General features: G+C 47.0%; 1 protein-coding gene and 1 long non-coding RNA gene across 5 annotated transcripts in view; both read right to left on the bottom strand.

Annotated features, from left to right (window-relative positions):
- TTC9 (tetratricopeptide repeat domain 9) overlaps positions 1–8,207 on the bottom strand; it is an 87,692-nt gene extending 79,485 nt beyond the window's left edge. The window contains exon 1 of one of the 4 annotated variants that reach the window (XM_051826303.2): positions 7,305–8,207. In XM_051826303.2, the coding sequence (XP_051682263.2) occupies positions 7,305–7,707 (403 nt within the window). In that variant the 5' untranslated portion in view covers positions 7,708–8,207. The remainder of the gene's footprint in view (positions 1–7,304) is intronic. The other 3 variants (XM_070065172.1, XM_070065171.1, XM_008248540.4) reach the window with 3 other exon arrangements.
- A 5,490-nt stretch (positions 8,208–13,697) lies between these two features.
- The window catches only part of LOC108175597 (uncharacterized), a 33,752-nt gene continuing 24,047 nt past the window's right edge, over positions 13,698–23,402 (bottom strand). The window contains exon 3 of the long non-coding RNA XR_001792283.3: positions 13,698–15,286. This is a non-coding gene — a long non-coding RNA (uncharacterized lncRNA). The remainder of the gene's footprint in view (positions 15,287–23,402) is intronic.

The raw sequence follows: 23,402 nt of genomic DNA, 5'->3' as shown, positions 1-23,402 counted from the left end.
AAAATGCCTGCAACAGTTGGGGATGGGCCAGGCTAAAAGCCAGGCCCCAAGAGCTCAACCTGCGTCTCCCATGTGGATGGCAGTGACTCAGCCGCTGAGCTATCAACTGCTACCTCCCAGGGTGTGCAGTAGCAGGAAGCTGGTTTCGGGAATGAAGCCAGGACATAAACCCAGACACTCCACTATGGGAGGTGGACATACCAAGCAACATCTTAACTGCTACACCAAATACCCACCATACCCCCCACCCCAGGTTGAATTTGTTTGATAAAACTGTATATATCAAATGAAATTATACACTAGGGGGTCTTCAGAAAGTTCGTGGACAATGTGTATTATGGAAAAAAAAACTATGCATAGATCTTTTTGCACCAAAATAAATTTATCTTTTAATTCCATTTTCCATGAAATGGAAATTTTTAAAGTACCTTTGTATATTTAAATTCACTGAAGGTAGAAGCCTACGCCCGAGGTCTAGCACATACAAGTTACTCAGTATTAGTAGAATGACTGAATTTATTGGATACTTAACATGAGACAAATGACAGGATAAACATTTTCATTCACTTCAAACACAACTGTGAAACATCCATTGTGAGTGCCAGGATTAGAGCTCATCATGGAAGCTTTTTTGCCATTACTATTTGTTGTTTGGTGTTCAATTTAGGTGATGGTCAGTATCTCTATCACTAGAAATGCCAAGTTCTTGCTGGATGACAAGTTGGTAATATTGATAAGGAAATTCATGCACCTGTGTAAGGCTTATGATCATATGCAAATCTGCAATTGTAATTCTGATTTTATAGAACTCTTGAGCTAACCACTTAGCACCACTTCACACCTCTGCTTCCTCCGTGAGAATCCTAATTGCATTTAGGTGCTATTTTTTCAGTCCTTTTGGCAGAAAAGAGAAGGGGAAGAAGGGTCCATCTGGACCCAACCCAACCTGGGATTCTTCTAGCTCAAGTCAACCTTTCTTAGCAATATTAATCCTGCTTCCTTTCTCAGAAAAACTTGGGAGGTGTTGGTTTGGGATATTACTGGACATAATATCATTCCAGGGTTGATGCAAAACTATATATATATATATATATATATATATATATATATATATATAGACACACACACACACACACACACATACACACACACAAAAGAGACCTACTTATGAATAATTTCAAGGCCATATGAGTAACACCAGGAAGGCTGCATTCCCTTCAACTTCTGTTGCAGTATCTTTGACCTTTATCTGTCTAGTACCGTGTTCATGCTAGAGCTTGTGGTGGCTGCTCTGTGGGCGGGAATAGGTCCCACTAGTCATCCAGGTGAACGTGAAAAACTATGCTAACAGGGACATCTCCTTAGGGAATCAGGAAATCTCTGGTTGGTTGGTTGAAACACTCAACTTCCATCTTACTTGTCTGGAGCAGGCACAGGTTGGTGGTGAAAGAGAAAGCTGGAAGGGGAAATCTTCCCTTTTGGAGGTCACTCAACCTGCGACTTTTCTGTCTGCACTGCAGCCAAGTCTCCTTGTCTTGGACAGGGCACTCTCCTGTACTTTGGTTGTAGGAACTCTGGTTTCAAGATGTCCAAAAGAGTTTTTGGCTAAAATTCACCAAAATCATTTCCCTTGCAGGTGGCCTAAGGAGCTCTGGAATCCACTCTAGGAACAGCCCAAGGTCTAAATTCAGAATTTTCTCCACAGCCCCTTCCTTGACAGCATTTTACAAGTTTCAGCTCTCAGATCCTTCCTTGGAAGATGGTCTTAGAAGTCACATGTACAAGGTCCTTGAGATCCACTGGCCCAGGTGCTACCCATGATCAACAGTGGCTTGGTCAAGCTCTCCCATGCAGATGGCAGGATCTTAGCCAAGTATCTTAGCATGAGGCCCCACTGTGTTTCCCCCCTCCACCAATCTTATCCCCCAGAAACTCATCTTCTAGCTCCTTCTTGTCTCTATCTAGCTCCTGCCCTTCGCACCATGGAAGCTTCTGCATCTGTAATCCATCCATTTCATCACTGGATCTCTGGTTCCACAGCAATTTTTGTTTAGCACCATTTGTTTCTAGACCACACCTCAGAGGCTGCATCCAATTTTGTCCACCTTTGACATCTGCATTCAGTCAGTGAGGTGCACCACTCGTGCAGCTGCATAGAAATCTATCTTCAGAAGGGTCTTGTACTTTGCTTAATGCTCTGCTGTTGCCTTCTTGAAATTAGTAATACTTTAATCTTTGAACTTGCGTTTTATAAGTGAAGTCTGATGGGACAGTGGAGCACAAGCAGGGGAGATAAGGTGAAATACCATTCTTTGTGGACTCACTCACACAGGGCATTCACAATGCCCTATGAGCACAGAATTCCAGTAGACCCACAACAGGTGAGAGTTAACCAAGACTCAACACAAGTACCAGGTAAGGATATTATTTCTCTAAATAAGCAAACATACTGGCAGTCCAGAGAGGTCATGCTTTCCACTTGAACCAGAAAAAGGCTTAAGATAGAAAGCAGTTGTATTCTAAGAAACTCAAATGGCCTAAGGAACCCTATCATATAGTTCCCTGGATTAGCCAACCACTTAGGCTAAAAATGATGATAGAAGGCAAGGGTAGGATAACCCATTGTTCCTTCCCCCTGCCTGTTCATAAGAAAGCCTGGTAAAAAGTGTACATATAAAAGTACATGCACAAGAAAAGACAAGACACTGTGGCAAAAAAATGTTCTACATGAAGGATCTCTGTGAGAGAGACCCCAGTGGAAATAAGGAGCCATCAAAGGATATACTTTTCTCTAAAGGGAGGAGAGAAGTTCCACTTTGCTTATGGCCTTGTCCAGATACTGACAGACTTTGTGGACTCAAAAGGCTTCCATAGCCTAGGCAGCTCATGTCTAGAGCCTCAGGTGATCACTGACGTCATATATAAGTGTTAATTGTTAAATCAACAACAAGAGTCACTCCCCATGCAGGACCTCTGTCCTCAATGAGTTGTATTGAGAGTTAACTGTAAAATCAGTTCTCAGTTTTGTGTATGTGTGTGTATGTGTGTGTATGTGTGTGTGTGTGTGCAAACTGTTGAAATCTTTACAATCCACAATGGCTGGAGCTGGGCTGATCTGAAGCCAGGAGCCAGGAACTTCTTCCAGGTCTCCCACATGGGTACAGGGCCCAAGGACTTGCGCCATATTCCACTGCTTTCCCAGGCCATAGCAGAGAGCTAGATTGGAAGTGGAGCAGCCGGGACTTGAACCGGTGCCCATATGGGATGCTGGCACTGCAGGCAGCAGCTTTACTCACTGCGCCACAGCGCCAGCCCCAACTTGTACTGATTTTAAACAGCAAATAATAATAATAAAAAAAACCACCATATCAATTCAAGAGACAAAAATCATTAAGAAAGGAAAAAAATCTCATCTTCTAGAACCTTTAATGATACCTTTTCCCCAATTTTTGAACAGGGAGTAACTCGCTTTCATTTTGTATCTGGACCTGCAAATTATGTAGCTAGCCCTGACCCCATAGTTTTAAAACATGTCCATAGGCACTGAGAAAGCTGGGTTCAGAAGGCCCCATCCCTGGCCTTTTCCAGTGTGATTTCCTATGCCCCTGTCCAAGGGTGGCAACTGAAATCAGTGGATATCATCTGCCTCCCCACCTTGTTTCCATAACAAACCAAAAACTCCCCAATATAGTTCTAAATAAAAAGAAAGATGGAGGCTAATGAAGTGGTAGGAGCTTATCCAAGGTCATGAGGAACGCCACAGAGAGGCACAAGCTACTAGCCCTCAGCTCCCATGCCATGGACTGCTGGCCTACATCCCACGGTTGGCACTGGAGCCTCAAATGTCATTTGAAAATAGAGAAAGTCATTAAGTATTGCATCCCTTTGATCACACCCCAGCTGGGGCCACCACAGCCCCACAGGAACAGATGTAGGGCAGCAGGCTCTGTCCTTCCCCGGGTTCTGCAATGACCATCCCAAGGCCCCAGGGAGTCATGTGTCTTAACCAAGGTCAGAAAGAGTTGGCAAACAGGCCTCCACATGCTTCCTCTGTAGCTTTGGTAAGGATCACATTCCTGTATCTCCCTGGGGGGATCACAATATCTTTTCCAATTATTGCAACAGAATTACTTGAAATTCTATAGGAACATTTCTTTCCCTGAGTTTCCTGGAAAATGAGATGTGCGAAATCATGTCCAGGGACTATGCACAAATGGGCCAGATTTCTCCCAAACAAAAGGACATCCAAGTTAGAACAGACCACAACCTGGAGTACCTTGTAAATTGCCTGTACACCCTTCATGTGGTTCCCTCAAGCCACCCAAAGAGTTTCTTGACTGACATCTCTTAGTGCTTTCTAAGTGCTTCCTTGTATTCTTTTGGGCCTTCTGTGCAGAGTACAAGGGTCTGCTGAACCTGGGTTTCCTCCGGAAGCCTCACAACAGCCTCTGTTTGGAGCAGAGAAGCTCTGCGCAGCACAGAGGAATTCTGGTACTTCTGGGCTAATCCATGTTCTTTCTAAGCCCCAGACCTCTCTCCCTAGGCATGGCTCCATGTGGGAGGGCAGATCTTTTGAAGAATTATCTTCCAACTGCTCTTGCCTGGAGCCCATCAGGCTGCTCACCTAGCTCTGTAGCCAGGATGGCAGGGTCAGCTGCCTTTGTGCCAGAATGAACTGGCAGCTGCTGGCCTCCTTCCCCTGAGCAGGGGCCCTCACGGGCAGTGCTGTCCTGTTCAGGAGCAAATGACAGTGAACACATCTTTCCTTCCTTTCCATTCAAGATAACGGTAAACACATGTTTAAAAATGTACACAGCCATTTAAAATAATCTTCACAAAAATATTTTAATGAAGTGCAAACACGCTGCTGGCATAATGCTAAGTGGGGCTAACAGCAAGATGTATGATTGTATATAGAGGGTGACCCCAGCTTGGTAAACAGTTGATATTTACGGACAGGAAAACATGCAGGAAGGAAAGACACCGCAATGGGTCTCTTTAGGTGATGGGATTACAAGTAATTTTGTATTTTGCTCTCTAAATATTCTGGCGTTTTCTTAAAGAAAACACATGCTATAGATTGTGATTACTTTTGAAACCCAACAAGAAAGGACACTTTCCTATTAGCTGGGACTTCTGAGTTAGCAGAAACCAGTTTCACTCACTGCCCAGAAAGAAGCCAGCAGCAGCCTTCTGCTTGTCCCCAGAGTGCCTTGCAGGTGGGACCCCACCTCCCAGCTGCTGGACTTTCTGTTCCCACACAGGATACAGATTTCAGCTCTGCTAATTTTGTTCAGCTTATAATCGTGCATTTCTTTCTTATGTGAACCATAACAACATTGGGAAGTATGCAGTCCTATCAGAGCCGAGAAGCAAGAGATTGGATTTCTTTCTCCTGGTTACCAGGGCTCAGAGGTCCCAAAGGCATTTTTAACCCGAGACTCAGCTCAGGGGGAGAAAGAGGCCCAGAGGACGCTGCCTTTGTATAACAAGGTGTGCCGACTTGCCCTTGGAGGTGGCTGGCTCTGGGACCTTGAGATTTTCCTCTGCAAAGCCGAAGGTGGAAGTCATTGTTTTTATTTTATATACATTATAAAGATGAAAAAGACAATGTACCTAGCATGCCTAAGTGTGCACACAATAAAGCACTAATAAGTGGCGGGCGCTGGACAAAGTAGCAGAGGTGGAAAAACCACTATTGCAACTTTGCATTCACTCACTGCCCAAGTTCTCTCAAGTGTGTGCAGGGTGGGGATGGAAGTGGAGGAGCTGTCCAGACTCAGCCCCGCCCTGACTGGGCTGGCCTGCCCAAGGACACATCTCTGGTTTCAACATGGAAATGTAACCACTTCTGGGGTGGAGGGCAGGCAGCGCTAGCCACTGGCTGGCGGCCAGAGGCAGGGTGAGGGGGAGCCCTAGAGTGCTCACGGCTTATACTGAATACAAGACTCAGATCACTGCATTGGCTCTCCAGAGTGCCTCTTCCTCCACACAGGCCTGCTCTGCCCTTTAACTATTACTGGGCAGCCGCCAGGATGCCTGAGACTTATGGGAAATACAGGGAATCAATCCATACCTCCTAATGGAATGAAAAACTGTCTTCTGTACTGCCATGTTTGCTGCCATTATTACCAGTGCTGCCACCAGCACCGCTATTTCTACCATTGACAAGGTGCCTCCCTTGGCCTGAGTTTCACCTGGGTACAGATGATACTGAACATGGCCTTGTGGGAGGGTGCTAGAGACCTCACAGGGAGGGACAGAGTAGAATTATCAGAACTTACATCCCACAAGGGCCTGGGTACCAGACACATCCAGTGGGTCACACCCTCCACCCTCCTCTGCTCTAACAGTCCCTGGCAAGTTCAGGCAACTTCAAGCGTTAGGTACTAGCAGAATGGCCTTTTATTCGGTTAGAGCAGCTCAACAAAGCCAAAACCCCACCCAGTGGGGTGGGAGAAGATGAGAGGGTGCTTTTCAAATACACGACCACTCTTCCTTTTTGAAAGACTCTAAATTTTCCTGTGTCCAAGTTAAAAAAAAAATGTAGGCCAGACTTTGGCACTCATTCTCAACGTGAACTCTGGAATGCACACCTTAGCCTAACAGAAGGGTCCCCCTCTCTCCCACTCCAAGCCTCAGGTGGGACCCAGGGCAGGCAGGAGGGCAGGAATGCGGCAGAGCTCAAGCCCGTCAGCCAACGGCAACCAGGAGCCCCAGCAGAGCTCAGAGAGAAGGGGCATTTTGGAATCCATTTTGCTCAAGATGCTGAAGTCATTGTGGCAAACTCCGGTTTGTTACTGGGACGGAAGAACTTGGGTTAGGGCCTTACTCACGGGATGTGGTTAGTTGGGGGTGGCAGGGGCCACTCTGGTATCAATGATATCTTGGGAGAGCAGACAGGTGCACTGGCTGTCCTTAGGACCCGCCCGCAGGCCAACGCCTGGCGAAGGGTGGGTGGTGGGGCCCACCCTAGGCACTGTTCCTGCATTTTGGACCAGGTCTGCTGGCGGGCGGGACCAGCAGCTGTCGTCGTCAGACCAGCTGAGTCCCTTTTCTGTCCAGTCATTTGTAAGTGAGATTTACGATACATGCAAAGGAAAGGGGCGCCATCGGAAGGCAGAATGCGGAAAGTCACACTTTTCCCGAAGCGTCCCCCTCCCAGGCTGACCTCCCCAGAGCGGTGCGGTCGCAGCCGCGGCGTCTGCACCGCGGGTGCGCCGCAGTGGTCCGGCGGGACGCGCAGGACCGAGTCCCGGCGCTGGGCGGGCGGAGCGCAGGCGGCGGGGCGCGGCGAGACTCACCTGCCAGGCTGTTGTAGCAGTCCACCTCGATGGCCTCCACCGTCTTGCTCTGCTCGTCCGACAGGCGGCCGAGCTTGGGGGTCCCGGCCGGGGAGGCCGTGCGCGAGTCCCGCTCCCTTTCCCCGGGGGGCGGCAGCAGCCCCTTCAGCTCCAGCAATGCCCGGTGGTATTTGCCGATGGCTTCGCGGAATTTCTTGTCCTTGTAGCACTGCGCCCCTTGGCTCTTGAACTCGTGCGCGCGCCGGATGAGCTCTGCGGACTCGGCCGCCGCCCCAGCCTGGCCCCGCGCTGGGGCCCCGCCGCCGCCCGGGGCGCAAAGCGGTGGCGGGGGCCGCTGCCCCTCTCCGGCCGCGGGCGGGCTCGGGTTCCCCTTGGCCCCGGCTGCCGAACCCTTCCTCTCCATCCGGCCGCCGCCCGGGCGTTCCGCGCGTGTCGAGATCCGCCCGCCGCTACCGCCGCGCCCTCTGGGGTTTAAAAGCGGCGGGCGCCGGTTCCGCGCCTGGCAGGCTCGGCCGCGGCCGTGATACCCCGCGGCGGCCGGTGGCCCCGCACTCCCATTCTCCTCGCCAGCTGCCGGAGGCTGCTCTCTGCTCCTCCCGCTGCTCCGATCGCCCGCCCCGGCTCGCCTCCCTCCCCCACTCGCGCGCTGCCCGCCCTCCTCCCCGCCCGCCACCTGCCCGCCGCGGCAGCCCGGCCCTCGCGCGCCCAGGGGCTCTCGGTGCCGGGGGACCGCGGGCCCGACTGGGGTGGCGGCGATTGTCGCTGACCCGGAAGAAGCTTGGCTCGCCGAGGGGGTGGGGGAGGATTAATGACAAAGGCGGCCCCGCTCTTTCCCATTCAATTCAATTCTCGGAGACGCGCCTGGTCTGGAAGAGCCTAATGGGGGAAGGGGCGTGTGCGTGCGTGGGTGGGAATGGGGGTGAGGGCGGTGGCGAGGCAGGGCGTGCAGACTCGCTCTCGATGGATTTCTGGAACGCTCACAAGCAAGGTGCGGCGAGCACACGGGGCGTGGGCACAACCCCTAGCTCCCCCTTATTTGCAGCAAGGCAGTACTATTTTTAAGGGGGGCAGGGCCTCCCTTTCATGGACGCAGGTGGTCGCTGAGGTGTATTTGGGTGTGTGGCTCCCGAAGCGCCCAGAACATGGACGTGCTCTGCCCTTCGCCGTGGGGCGTCGTGTACCAGGAGCCTATATGTGCTTACTGTGAGGGGTGTGTATGTGTGTGCACACGCACGCACGCGCGCACAGCTGTGCACAATGAATCACAGATATCAGAGATGGAAAACACCTGTTCCTTTCGGTCATCAGGCTTGGCGTGCATAGGGTTCTGGTTTCCATTTACAGGATAGTTCGTGCCCTTGGCCAGCAGGCATCATTCCTTCATTCATTCTTTGAGTCCACCCTGAGTGGCAGCTGTCTGTTGAGGATTTGCTAAGGCCAAGAGGCAGAGATGAGCAAGTCACCCCTGTACCCCTAAGAGATTGACCATCAACACAATCCATGATAGAGTCAAGGCACCAGGTAGAGACTGGGAGGGTCAGAAACGGCCCTGGGGCGGGGGTGGGGAGGGCCGTTTTGGAGGATCCCAGGCATAACAGAAAATAGCAGTTGAAGGCCTTGAAGGAAAGGTAGGATTTGGGCAGGAGGAAATGGAAGGAACCGAAATCCGGCAGGGGTCCTGATGTTTAGTGCATAGAAGATTGCTTTTGAGGCCCAAATAGAAGGTGTGGGAAATGATAGGGTTGCATTACACAGGCTGTTGGATGGAGAGTAAAGATTTGACTTTGGAGGCAACCAAGAACACTGGCATTTCTTGTGCCCCACCCCCCATGCTAAGAAAAAAAAAATGCTCTAAAGCAGCAGTTGTCCAAGTGTGGTTTCCAGACCTGCAGCATCAGCATTGCCTGGGAAACTGTTCAAAATGCAAATTCTCAAGTCCGACGTAGACCTACTAAATTGGAAATTCTGGAGATTGGTACTGGCAGCCTGTACTTCCACAAGCCAGCCCTCACTTGGTACAGATGTGTTGCTGCCACACCTTGCTTATTCAAATGGTGGCACTTGCTCTGGTAGCATCACTCAGGCCTCCTGGATATGTGGGACCTGCAAAATCCCAAATCTATTGATCCAGAAAATTCATTTTAGCAAGATTACCAGGTGATTTGTATGCCTCCTAAAGTGGGATTTTGGAAAATACAGAGCAGTATAAAGAAGAAAGCCCTAACCCTATACTGACACCCAGATACAGTCTTTGTTAATATTTTAATGTAATTCCTATCTTCTGTATTGCATCTTTATTTGTACAGAGTGCTTTTTAAAAAAAATTATTGATTGATCTGAAAGAGTTACAGAAAGGTTGAGACAGAGAAAGAGAGAGAGAGAGAGAGAGAGAGAGGTCGTCCATCCACTGGTTCACTCCCCAAAAAGGCACAATGGCCAGGGCTGAACCAAGGCGAAGCCAAGGGCTTCTTCCAGGTCTCCCACGTGGGTGCAGGAGTCCAAGGACTTGGACCATCCTCCACTGCTTTCCCACACACATTAGCAGGGATCAGGATTGGAAATGGAGCAGCTGGGACTTGAACCAGTGCCCATATGGAATGCTGGTGCTGCAGGCAGTGGCTTTTACCCACTATGCCACAGTGCCTGCCTCCAGAGTACTGTTTTAATCAACATGAGTGGTATGGGACAATATTTGTATACACATTTTGTTTCCTGTTCTTTGCATTTTCCATTATATGTGATTAAATATTATTTTAAGGACTCATTTTAATGGCTATGTATATTCCATCATATGCTAATAATAAAATCAGACAGATTTTATTGTAAATAGTACTGAGATAATAGAGATAATAGATACCACTTATATATAGTGCTTACTCTGTGCCAGGCATTGAGCTAAATACTTCACATATAATAATTCCTTTAATGCTCATAGCAACTGCTGAAATAAGGGCTGGGTAATATCCCTATTTTGAACACTAAGTCAACTAAGATTTCATTGCCAGTAAACAGTGGAACTAGGGTTTATTTATTTATTTTTAATTTGACAGGAAGAGTTATAGATAGAGAGAGAGACAGAGAGAAAGGTCTTCATTCCATTGTTTCACACCCCAAATGGCCGTAACGGCCGGCACTGCACCGATCCGAAGCCAGGATCCAGGTGCTTCTTCTTGGTCTCCCATGCGGGTACAGGGGCCCAAGCACCTGGGCCATCCTCCACTGCCCTCCCAGGCCACAGCAGAGAGCTGGACTGGAAGAGGGGCAACCAGGACTAGAACCCGGCGCCCATATGGGATGCCGGTGCCACAGGCGGAGGATTAACCAAGTGAACCACAGCGCCAGCCCCAATTATTCTTTAAAAATTTGTTAAAAATATTTTTGAGAGCCAGAGAGTGCTTCCACCCGTTGATTTACTTCACTAAATGCTCCCGCCAACTAAGGAACTCAATCCAGGTCTCCAGGTCTCCTGCATGAGTGGCAAGAATCCTACCACTTGAGCTGTCACCACTGTCTCCAGGTTCTGCATTGACAGGAAGCTGGAGTCAGGAGCCGGGGCCAGGAATTGAACCCAGGCACTCTGATGTGGGACACAGGCATCTTTTTTTTTTTTTTTAGATTTATTTATTTATTTATTTGAAAGTCAGAGTTACACAGAGAGAGAAGGAGAGGTAGAGAGATATAGAGGTCCTCCATTTGCTGGTTCACTCCCCTATTGGCAGCAACGGCCGGAGCTGTGCTGATCCAAAGCCAGGAGCTTCCTCTGGGTCTTCCCATGTAGGTGCAGGGGCCCAAGGATCTGGGGCATCTTCCACTGCTTTCCCAGGCCACAGCAGAGAGCTGGATCAGAAGAGGAGCAGCCGGGACTTGTACTGGCGCCCATATAAGATGCCGGCACCGCAGTTAGCGGCTTTTCCTGCTACGCCATAGCATGCGCCCCAGGACAGAGGCATTTTAACTGCTAGCTTAAACGCCCACTGCAGATCTGTGCTTCAAATCTAAGTAATCTTCAGAATCTATCTTCTTCATTCTCTTTACACTTGTTTCTAACCCCAATTTTTTTTTCCTTATGTAAAATTATTGTTTCAATTTTTAAGAAAGACTTGAAACATATCGTCAGTTTGGTTCACAGAAAGGTTGTACTAGCTGTGGTCTCACCAACAACGTACTGGTTCCACAGCATCCAACATCAAGGGTGAACTTCAAAAAAATATTTTCTGATTTCATAAATAAAACATAGATATCAAATTAACTGGGATTTCTTTAATTATCAGGATGAACATTTCTCATATGTGTAGTTGCTGTTGATATATGAAGGACTTTTAGTTGAACACAATTTGAATAAAGTACACCTGTATTTTAAAGTGGTTCCTTTTTTTAAATTTTTTGACAGGCAGAGTGGACAGTGAGAGAGAGAGACAGAGAGAAAGGTCTTCCTTTTGCCGTTGGTTTACCCTCCAGTGGCCGCCGCGGCCGGCGCACTGCGCTGATCCGATGGCAGGAGCCAGGTACTTATCCTGGTCTCCCATGGGGTGCAGGGCCCAAGCACTTGGGCCATCCTCCACTGCACTCCCTGGGCAAAGCAGAGAGCTGGCCTGGAAGAGGGGCAACCGGGACAGAATCCGGCACCCCGACCGGGACTAGAACCCGGTGTGCCAGCGCCACAAGGCGGAGGATTAGCCTAGTGAGCTGTGGCACCGGCCAAAGTAGTTCCCTTTTCTCAGGGCCTTTTTTTTTTTTTTTTTTTTTAGATTTATTTATTTATTTGAAAGGCAGAGTTACAGAGAGGCAGAGACAGAGACAGAGGCAGAGGCAGAGAGAGAGGTCTTCCATACACTGGTTCACTCTCCAATTGGCCACAAGGGCTGGAGCTGCAGCAATCCTAAGCCGGGAGCCAGGAGCTTCTTCTGGGTCTCCCACACAGGTGCAGAGGCCTAAGCACTTGGGCCATCTTCTGCTTTCCCAGGCCACAGCAGAGAGCTGGATCAGAAGTGGGGCAGCTGGGTCTTGAACTGGCACCCATGTGGGATGCTGGCACTTCAGGCCATGCATTAACCCGCTGTGCCATAGCGCTGGTTGGGCCATCTTCTACTGCTTTTCCAGGCCATAGCAGAGAGCTGGATCAGAAGAGGAGCAGCTGGGACTGCAGGCAGCGTCTGTACCCGCTCTGCCACAGCCCCCGCCCCTCTAAGGGCTTTAACATCTTGGATCTCATTTGAACTTCATGTTAGCAGCAGAGAGAGCAAGTGATTCTCTCATCACAAAGGGCGTTTACAGGGGTCTCTAACAAGACATCGTGTTAGTGCAGTTGTTCAGGGGCTGTGGGCTCAGATGGGCATGGGCTGGAAGTCTAATTCTGCTACTTCTTAGGCAAGTTGCTCAACTTCAGAAAACTCAGATTTCCTCATTCATTAACTGAGGTTACTACTTTCTTCATGGAGCTGTTGTAAAACACATTGTAACTGCTCAACAGATGGCAATTTTAATTATTACTCATTAAATTCTGTCATTATGGGATCCCATGACACTGTTGTGGCAGAATTCCAGATAATACACAAATACACGCCAGCTCCTGGTCCCCTTTACTCTATGATATTCTATCAGGTAGATCACAGGGAACAAATTGGGGTTGGGAGCCACTGCATACTGCCTCTCAGGTAGGAAGGGCTCCAGGGGCAAATACTGGCCAGAGAGCCAGGCCTAGGATCTGGCGACTATCAGAAGTCAGACACGATTTGGGTCACGTGGTTGCAATCATTTAAAGGTGAGAAGTATGAATGTGCCCACATTGCTCTTTGTTTTCCTACCGTGTCCTGGCTTAATGGTACAGTGTCTCAATCTTAGATTTGGGGTTTGAGGGTACGGCTGCGTGAAACATGTGGCCCACTTAAACACTACCCTGTGGAGGAAGCGAAACTCAATCCAAAGGCATAGAGCTAGCTCTGATAAAAGAGAGCTTAAATGGGGCAAAGAGGGAATGTTATGGGCGGAGAGATAGATTGAGACGAGACTTTTACTCTGCCCATCTGTCCTGCTCAGCAGAGCTATGTGTAATGTCTGGAATTGTTTTGTTTGCTTGTTTGTAGTACACTTCTGTCTATTGAAGGCACTCATCAGTAAGTGCGTTCTGGCTTCTCAGAAGAGGCCTCCTCCCTTCGAATGGAATTAAATAGGTGCCAACAAGCATTCATTAACTGTTGACCATATGCAGAGCATTATTTTAGGAAGTGAGCAAAGATTCAAATGACAAAAAATTTGAGAGTCAATTTAGGAATCAGAGACTCAGTGCATCTCAAACATTAACCTGTGTATGACCAATTCTGTTAATCTAGGTGGGGCCCAAGTTTCTGCTTTTCTAACAAGCTACCCAGCAATACTGATCCTGTTGGCCCATTCTTTTTTCAATTAAATATTTATTTATTTTAATTTCATTTGAAAGGCAGAGAGACACAGAAAGAGAGAGAGATTTCACCTTTTGGTTCATTCCCCAAATGTCTGCAACAGCCAGGGCTGGGCCAGACTGAGGCCAGGAGCTGGGTCTCCCACTTGAGTGGCAGGGATCCAAGTAGTTGAGCCATTACTGTTGCCTCCCAGAGTGCATTGGCAGGAAGCTGGGTTGGAAGCAGAGGAGCAGGTCTTGAACCAGGCACTCTCATAAGGAACGTAGGTGTCCTCAATGGTGACTTAACCACTGTGCCAAACGCCTGTCCCCGCCATGGCCCGAGTTTCAAAGGTCAAGTGTTAGAGGAAAGGGAGGCCCCACATCTCCCATTCTCTCCTAGTTTTCACGTTTTCCCAGAGAGGAGTTGTTGAGTAGATCAGTCATATTCCAGGAAATTCACTGATTCACATTTAACAAGAGCAGAGTGATGATCCTCCAATCAGCTTCCTCTCCTACTTCGTGTTGCAGGAATAGGTGAACGGATCAGGGCCTTCTGTTGGAATCTGGCCATCCTTCCTCAGGTTTCTCTTCCTCAGGTGCATAGCAAGTGTACCTTTTCTTACTTGGATTTCTTGTCTGATGTGGTAGAACAGTGGGCAGGAAGATTTTAGTGTGTCATGGGGAGGGAGAGGTGCTTGTGGGCCTTTTGTGTAGATCCTTCCTCTAATTTTTTTCTTTTGGTATCTTTTCTGGAGGGGAGGGAGTTGTGAGGGTTTGAGAGGTAGAAAGACAGAAACAGAGCTCCTATCTGCTGGTTCACCCCGAGATGTCCAGGTTGAGCCAGTGCTGAAGCTAGGAGCCAGGAACAAAATCCAGGTCTCCCAAGTGGGAACCAGGGACCCAAATACTGAGCCATCATGCTGCCTTTTAGGGTATGCTTTAGCAGGAAGCTGGAGTCAGAAGCCAGAACTGGACATGGAGCCCAATGTGGGATGCTAGGCTAAACACTGGCTCCCAAATTTTGTTTTAAAAAGAGCTTCACACTAAGAAATCGGGCATTTATTCAGGTGGTTGTACTATTTTGATTTCTCACCTGAACGTCACAGGGAAGAAGGATGAACAAGCTGCAGCAGGTCTCTAGTCTTCTCAGTCCCTTGGCCCAGTGTCATCAAAACCTCTCCATTCCTCATAGGCCAGCCCTGAGCACGCATCAGTGAGTCCATGCATGGAATAGCTCTTTACTGCTGAGATACGCTGGAAGATTTCTTAGAGAAGATGTGTGTGGCACTGTTTTGAAGGAAGGGACTTTGCGTGCCAAACAGCTGAAAGCACAGTGTTCTGCTGGCTTTTACGAGCCCCAGACGCTGTCTGCCTTGGTCTTGATATTCTTTATGCAGCTTAGAGTCTCTGACCTCTTCACTGCCCATGATCTTAGAAGACTGAAGCTCTCTTCCTTTGCACACTCACTCTTGGATCTTGCATACCTTCCAGGCAGATGGCTTGTTCTGCCTTGTCTCTTCCTGTAGCTCGATTTCTTAAGCATATGTAAGACATGTATTTGAATCTCCTTTATACCAATCTAAGCTTTTCAGGGTCTGGCCACCTGCCAACAAAAGCAAAGCTATTTTGGAGATGTGTTTCTAATTGCATCGAACTCCACAATTTACCTGAGAAAATCCCAGCACTTTCCATCATCAGTCTCTAATCCATATTCAATTTTGAAATATTCCTTTATGGAAAATTGAGATATTTTATTTTATTTATTTATTTAAAGATTTATTTATTTATTTGAAAGAGTTACACAGAGAGAGAAAGAGAGGCAGAGAGAGAAAGAGAGAGAGAGAGAGAGATCTTCCATCCACTGGTTCACTCCCCAGATGGCTACAATGGCCAGAACTGTACTGATTTGAAGCCAGGAGCCAGGAGCTTCTTGCCGGTCTCCCACGTGGGTGCAGGGCCCCAAGGACTTGGGCCATCTTCTACTGCTTTCCCAGGCCATAGCAGACAGCTGGATTGGAAGTGGAGCAGCCAGGACTTGAACCAGCGCCCATATGGGATGCCGGCACAGCAGGTGGCGGCCTTACCCGCTATGCCACAGCGCCAGCCCAAAAGTGAGAGAATTTAAACTACCTCACGCATACATGTAGCTAGCATAAGGTTCTTATTTTCATGCATCCCACCTTCTGCCCCCTCCACATCTACCCTAACAACAACTTTATAATCCCATAGCCTAGTTCAGCCTGGTCTTAGAAAAATAGTGCTCCACCTATCCCTGCTGTCTCCTATCACTGAATTCATTCTCCAACCTCCCCATCTCCAATATTGATTGTCACCTTTCTTGGCAGCCATGGTGTTAGTTATTTGAATCTATTGGCATTCCTTCCAAAGGAGACTCTTCCTTGCTCTGTTCCATGTAACCTGGTACAACTGTCAATCACAGGCTGTCTCATTTCCAGCACTGCCCCCTCTTTCCACCTGCTACCACCTATTTCAAGCTTGAGCCAATTGCATTACCCTAGCATCCTTCACCATAGTGATGGGTTTAGGCAGAGGCATGCAAACCGAGTAGAGATAATCAGAATTTCCTCTGAGATTTCTATGTCTGTTCCCAGACATTAGGAGAGAGCAGGCCAATGCTGCCGCTCACTTGGCTAATCCTCTACCTGCGGCACTAGCACCCCGGGGTTCTAGCCCCGGTTGGGGTGCCGGATTCTGTCCTGGTTGCTCCTCTTCCAATCCGGCTCTCTGCTGTGGCCTGGGAGGGTAGTGGAGGATGGCCCAAGTGCTTGGGCCCTGCATCCGCATGGGAGACCAGGAGGAAGCACCTGGCTCCTGGCTTTGGATCGACGCAGTGCGCCGGCCGTGGCAGCCATTTATGGGGTGAACCAACAGAAAAGGAGAACCTTTCTCTCTCTCTCACTGTCCAACTCTGCCTGTCAAAAGAGAGAGAGAGAGAGAGAGAGAGAGAGCGAGCGCAGTCCTTTTTCCATCTGGTTACTTATTCTTATTTGGTTATTTATTTATTTGAGAAACAGAGAAACCTCTCCTCTGCTGGGAGAAATCTCCCAAATGCTTGCAATGGTGAGAGCTGGGACAAGCTGAAGTTGGGAGCTGGGAACTCCATCCAGGTCTTCCACATGTGTGTCAGGAACAAAACCATTTGAGCCATCACCCACTGGCTACCAGGGTGTGCATTAGCAGGACTCTGGAATCAGGATTGGAGCCAGGACTTGAACCCAGGCACTCTAATATGGGATGCAGGTGTCCAAGCTGATATCTTCACTGCTAGACAAAACACCACTCCTTCTGTTTAATTTTGGAAGGATAATTTTGGCAGATACAGTGTTTCTGATTCAGTTTTTCCTTCAGTATTTTGAATATGCTTTTCTATTCCCTTTTACTCTGCTGAGAAATACATTTATAATCTTACAGAAACTCCATTTTATGTGACAAATTGCTCCTCTCTTGCTATGTTTTAACAAAAAAAATTCATTTTATTTATTTGAAAGGCAGAGTTACAAAGAGGCAGAGGCAGAGAGAGAAAGAGAGAGAGAGGAGAGAGATTTTCATCTGCTGGTTCACTTCCCAAATGGCCATGATGGCCAGAGCTGGGCTGATCCGAAGCAAAGAGCCAGGAGCCTTTTCTGGGACTCCCACGTGGGTGCAGAGGCCCGAGGACTTGGGCCACCTTCCACTGCTTTCCCAGGCCATAGCAAAGAGCTGGATTGGAAGTAGAGCAGCTGGGACTCAAACTGGCGCCCATATAGGATGTCAGCACTGTGGGTGGCAGCTTTACCCGCTTGTGCCATATTGCCTTTGACTTTAGGTGTTTGATTATGTGTTTTGGTGTGAATATTTTAAAATTTATCCTGATTTGAAGTCTTTGAGAGTTTTTTTAACCTAGAAACCTTTTATTTAAGGTATACAACTTCATGCATTTCATATATACAAATTTATCAGCATAGTGATTCTTCCCATGCTACCTTCTTTCCTTCTTTCACTCCCACCTTTCTTCCTCCTCCCTCTCCTATTCCCATTCTTATATTTTACAAAGACCTATTTTCAATTAACTTTATACATATAAGATTAACCCTATACTGAACTCAACAAAATAATATATATAATATAGTATATAATATGTAATATATATATATATAAATCTGTTCCTCAACAGGTGAGAGAAAGGGCTGTTCAAAATCATCGCATCTCAAAATGTCAATAAGAGTCTTAACATTTTAAGTAGTTGATTAGAAAGGCACAGAGAGAGAGAGAGAGAGAGAGAGAATCTTCCATCCACTGACTCTCTCCCCAACTGCCCACAGTTGCCAGGGCTGGGCCAGATCAAAGCTAGGAGAGCAGAACTTGATCTCCATCTCCTATGTCAGTGGCAGGGACACAGTTACTTGAGTCATCACCTGGTGCCTCCCAGGGTTCACAATAGCAGGAAGCTCGAATCAGAAGCAGAGCCAGGACTCAACCCAGGCACGCCTATATGGGATGTGGGTGTGCCAAATGGCATCTTAACCTCTGCCCCAAATGCACACCTCTCTTTGAGTTTTTGACTATGTTTTCCATTCGTATTTGTATAGTTTTTGGCCATCATTTCTTTTTTTAAAAGATTTATTTTATTTATTTGAAAAAGTTACAGAGAGAGGTAGAGACAGAGAGAGAGGTCTTCCATCTTCCGATTCACTCCCCAGATGGCCACAATGGCTGGAGCTGTGCTGATCTGAAGCCAGGAGCCAGGAACTTCTTCTGGGTCTTCCATGTAGTGCAGGGGCCCAAGGACTTGGGCCATCCTCCACTGCTTTCCCAGGCCATAGTAGAGAGCTGGATCGGAAGTGGAGCAGCCAGGTCTTAAACCGGTGCCCATATAGGATGCCGGCACTGCAGGCCAGGGTTCTAACCCACTGCACCACAGCACCGGGCCCTTGCCATCATTTCTTTAAGTAAGTTCTCTGTTCATTTTTTTTCTTTTTCTGTGATTTCCATAAGATGTATATTAGTCACTTGACAGGGTCCTATGAGTCGCCTAGACTCTCTTCACATTTATTTATTCTTTTTCATTTTGCTCCTCTGGTTTTAGAACTTCACATAATCTCTTATTTCTTCTGCATGATCAAGGGTGCTGTTGTACCTCTCTAACAATTTTTCAGTTATCTTTTAAGCTCCAAAATTTCTGCTTGGTTCTTTTTAAAATCATTTCTATCTCTGTTGATATTCTCATTTTGTTCTTGCCCCACTTTCATGATTGTATTTAGTTGCCTCTCTGCCTTCTCTTTAAACTCACTGAGCATCATCATGATAGTTATTTTAAATTCTCTGTCAGGGGCTGGAGCTATGGCACAGTGGGTTGAACCACCGCCTGCAGTGCCAGCACCCCAGATGGGAGCCAGTTCGAGTCCTGGCTGCTCCACTTCCAATCCAGTTTCTGGCTAATGTGCCTCAGAAAGCAGCAAAAGATGGCCCAAGTGCTTGGCCCCTTGCATCTACGTGGGAAACCTGGAAGAAACTCCTGGCTCCTGGCTTGGCATGGCCCAGCCCTGGTCACTGAGGCCATTTGGGGAGTGAACCAGTAGATGGAAGATCTCTCTATCTCTCCTTCTGTCTCTCTGTAACTCTACCTTTCAAATAAATAAATAAATCTTTAAAAATATTTTATTCATCAAGCAACTCATAGATTGCATAAGAAATGGATTGATTACTGGAATTTTATTTTGTTCAAATATTTATTTATTTATCTGAAAGTCAGAGTTACACAGAGAGAGAAGGAGGGGCAGAGAGAGAGGTCTTCTGTCCACTGGTCCACTCCCCAGTTGGCCACAATGGCTGGAGCTGTGTCGTTCCAAAGCCAGAAGCCAGGAGCCAGGAGCTTCTTCCGGGTCTCTCACGTGGGTGCAGGGGCCCAAGGACTTGGGCCATCTTCTGCCACTTTCCCAGGCCATAGCAGAGAGCTGGATTGGAAGAGGAGCAGCCGGGACTCAAACCGTCGCCCATATGGGGTGCTGGCACTGCAGGTGGCAGCCTCACTCACTACGTGACAGCGCCAGCCCCTGGAGTTTTGTTCTGATACTTTATTTGGGCCGCATTTCCCTGTTTCTTTGTATGCATTTTAGCATTTAGCAGGATTTGTGTCCATCTTCCCCATTCTTTGGTTTCACGCTGAGAAGACCTTTCCCAGACTTGTTGGAGAGCCGAGGATGGCCAAACCTTTTCTGATCTCTTGCTCCTCCTAGTGTCTTCCTCTGGAACTGTAGGTTCAACCTGCCATTCACCTGTTGTCCGTGGCAAGATTCTGTCCTGGTCCTGTCAGCACTCTGTCAGGTGAGACAGAAGCTATGAAACCAAGGTTTGATAACCGAATAGGGCATTTGAGGCCCAACAAGAGAGATCTCTGAGTAGGTGGCTGGTTCCATGTGCCTCAAATTACATTGACTGTTATAAATGTTTGAATGTATAGCAGCTGTGGAATGTGGGCTCATAATCAGGACCCCTGAAGATGGCCAGGTTTGCTCTCTCTTCTCTTACATCAAAGATCCTTCACATCTGCTGAAATGCATCCAAATTCCTGCAGATTCTGCTACGGTGGCAGCAATCTGTCACCAGTCAAGCTAATTATCCCTTATTTATTTCTTTTCCTTACATTTGGCCCCAGCCTTCACACATTAGGCTACTGAGGCTTTGTCAGTAAACTCAGGACTGATGGGTGGGACCAGAAGGGATATAGTTGGGTACAAGAGAAAAAAAATTTAGATGAGCATACAGTTTTATTTCTACACGATCTCTTTCATTGGAAAGGAAATTACCTGAGCTGTCAAGACCAGAAATCCAGAGCTATTTGACATTTATCCAATAAGTCAAAGTTCAGGCTCACTGTACGGATTAAGGGGCCAGCATAAGTCTACCATCAGGAGAGAGACATGTGAAAGAACACATTATGCCACTGAGGGAATTCATTAATAGTTCCCTGTCCTTCTGCACTGCTATCTTCTCTTCCAATCTTCCTTGACTTTCTATTTTCCAGCAACTAAGTTGCATTACAGTTGGTAGATTTTCTCTGTCTTCATCAAAACCCTTCTGTTCTGAGAAGTAGCAGTATTGCATTGTTTTGAGTTAGCTGTTATTTGATTCCCAAATTAGTAGCATCATCATGGTGGTGTTAGCATGTGGGAGAAAGGTGGGAAAGTTTGGAGAAGAGTTCAGAATCCGAATGAATTGACCCAAATTGGGGGCTGGGAGAGCAGCTGAAAGTTATTGTGCAGATTGAGGCCTACGAGACAGCTAGAGCTGCAAGCACACAAAAGTAGGCCAAGTGTTCAGGTGCAAGTCTAGTTCATTACCTGGGAGACTTTGGGGAGTACCATGCTCAGGATTTATTTTAAAAATTTTTGTTTTTTGACTATGGTTGCCTGTACCAATCCTCTTCAGTAATAATTTTTGAAAATCCAGAGAAAAGTGAAATTTTTATTTATACTGCAGAGGCAGAGAAACAGAGACAGATAACTCCTATCTACTACTGGTTCACTCCCCAAGTGCCCCCAATGGCTGGAGAAGGGCCAAGCAGAGCTGGGGACTGGGAACTCAATCTAAATCTCCCAGATGGGTAGCAGGAATCTGATTACTTGAGCTATCATTGATGTCTCCCATTGTGCACATTAGCAGGAAGCTAAATGGGGAGTGGAGCCAGGACTTTAACTGAGAAACTCCAATATGGGAAGCAGCTGTTAAAAACTGGTATCTTAATCGCTAGGCCAAATACCCATTCTGGTTTTTTTATTTTTGGCCCCAGTAAATCTGGGCTCTAGAATTCCTCTTGAGCACTAAGAAGGTAATCCAGCTAGCCATGTTTCTGGAAGCCCAAAGAGGCGCCGGTAGAATACTGCTTAGTGAAACAGAGGCTGCTGCCGGCAAAGGTGGCTTCTGCTGTTTAAGGACACACTAGGCTCTCCCAAGATGTTCATTTTACTTGAAAATAGATATACAAAGAGATTTTTCCATCCACTGATTCAAACCTCAAATGCTCAGGGCTGTGGGCCAGGCTGAATCTGGGTCTCCTATATGGGTGGCAGGGACCCAAGTACTTGACCATCACCTGCTGCCCCCAGAGTGCATAGGAGCAGGAAGCTGGATTAGATGCAGAGGAGCTGGGACTTGAACCAGGTGCTCTAATACAGGATGTAGACAGCCCCAAGGACACCTTAACTCTGTGCCAAATGCCCACCCCTACAAAACCTGTCAGTTCCCCACAGCTCTCCATTCCTCAATGCGGTTTACAAGGATCTTGTCCCTCATTTCTGCTCTAATCTTCTCTCTCCCAGTCTTCTATATATTTCATGCTCCAGCTGTTCTGAACATTTTTTTTTCTTATTCTCTCTTGCCCTTTTAGCTTTGGTTCATATTCCTCTTTTCACTTATTTTGTCTTCCCTATTATTTTAAAAGTTTTTTACGGGCTGGTGCTGTGGCATAGTGGGTAAAGCCGCCGCCTGTAGTGCCGGCATCCCATATGGGTGCCAGTTCGAGTCCTGCCTGCTCCACTTCTGATCCAGCTCTCTGGCCTGGGAAAGCAGTAGAAGATGGCCCAAATCCTTGGGCCTCTGCCTCTCTGTAGCTCTGACTTTCAATTAAATAAATAAATCTTCATAAAAAACTTTTTTATTAATATAAACAGAACAGATTCCATGTATTTTTTTAGTACAATTCTATTTCCCTCCTTTCCTCAACTCCCCTCCTTCCTTCCTTTCTTATTTGTTTTTTTAAATTTTTTTGCAAAGACATAATTTAAATCCACTCTATAATCACAGGCTTAATGCACCACCAACCATAATAATCAATAAATAAAAGTTCCACAGGGGCATAAACAAGAGCTAAAAACAATCAAATCACAAGATGTCCATTTCATTCCTATACATTTTTTTTGTATTCAATGTTAACTATCACATGTCAGAGAAAACATGTGATATTTGTCTTTTTGTGACTGGCTTATTTCTTTTCCCCCCATCTATATATCTATCTTTATTTTCTTTTCAGATTTTACTGGTGTATAATTGGCAAATAAAAATTGTACATATTTAAGATGTACAATGTGATGTTTGACCATCCATGTTGAAATATCACTACAATTAAGCTAATTAGCATAAATATTACCTCACATAGTCACATAGTTTTTTTATTTTTTCAATTTTTATTGATATGAAGAGAATAGACTTTATAGGTATAATTCTAAGAAGACGATTCTATTTCCCTCCCTAGGTCTCCCTCTCTCAGCCCCCCTCCTTTCTTCCTTTCTTATTTTTAAAATTTTTGCAAAAATATAATTTCAATCCAGTCTATAATCACAGGCTTAATGCACCACTAAGGATAATATTCAACAAGTTTATAGGAGTGTAAACAAAGGCTAAAAACAACAATCAAATCAGAAGATATTCATTTCATTCCTAGACATTTTTTGTATTCTGTATTAACCACCACATATCAGAGAGAACATATGACATTTATCTTTTTTTAATTTATTTTTTTTGACAGGCAGAGTGGACAGTGAGAGAGAGAGAGACAGAGAGAAAGGTCTTCCTTTACCATTGGTTCACCCTCCAATGGCCCCTACGGCTGGCGCACTGCACCAATCCGAAGCCAGGAGCCTGGTGCTTCTCCTGGTCTCCCATGTGGGTGCAGGGCCCAAGGACTTGGGCCATCCTCCACTGCACTTCTGGGCCACAGAAGA

This window comes from Oryctolagus cuniculus, chromosome 20 (assembly GCF_964237555.1).
Source record: "Oryctolagus cuniculus chromosome 20, mOryCun1.1, whole genome shotgun sequence".
In the NCBI taxonomy this organism is placed as follows: domain Eukaryota; kingdom Metazoa; phylum Chordata; class Mammalia; order Lagomorpha; family Leporidae; genus Oryctolagus; species Oryctolagus cuniculus.
This window is presented reverse-complemented; position numbering and strand designations above follow the sequence as displayed.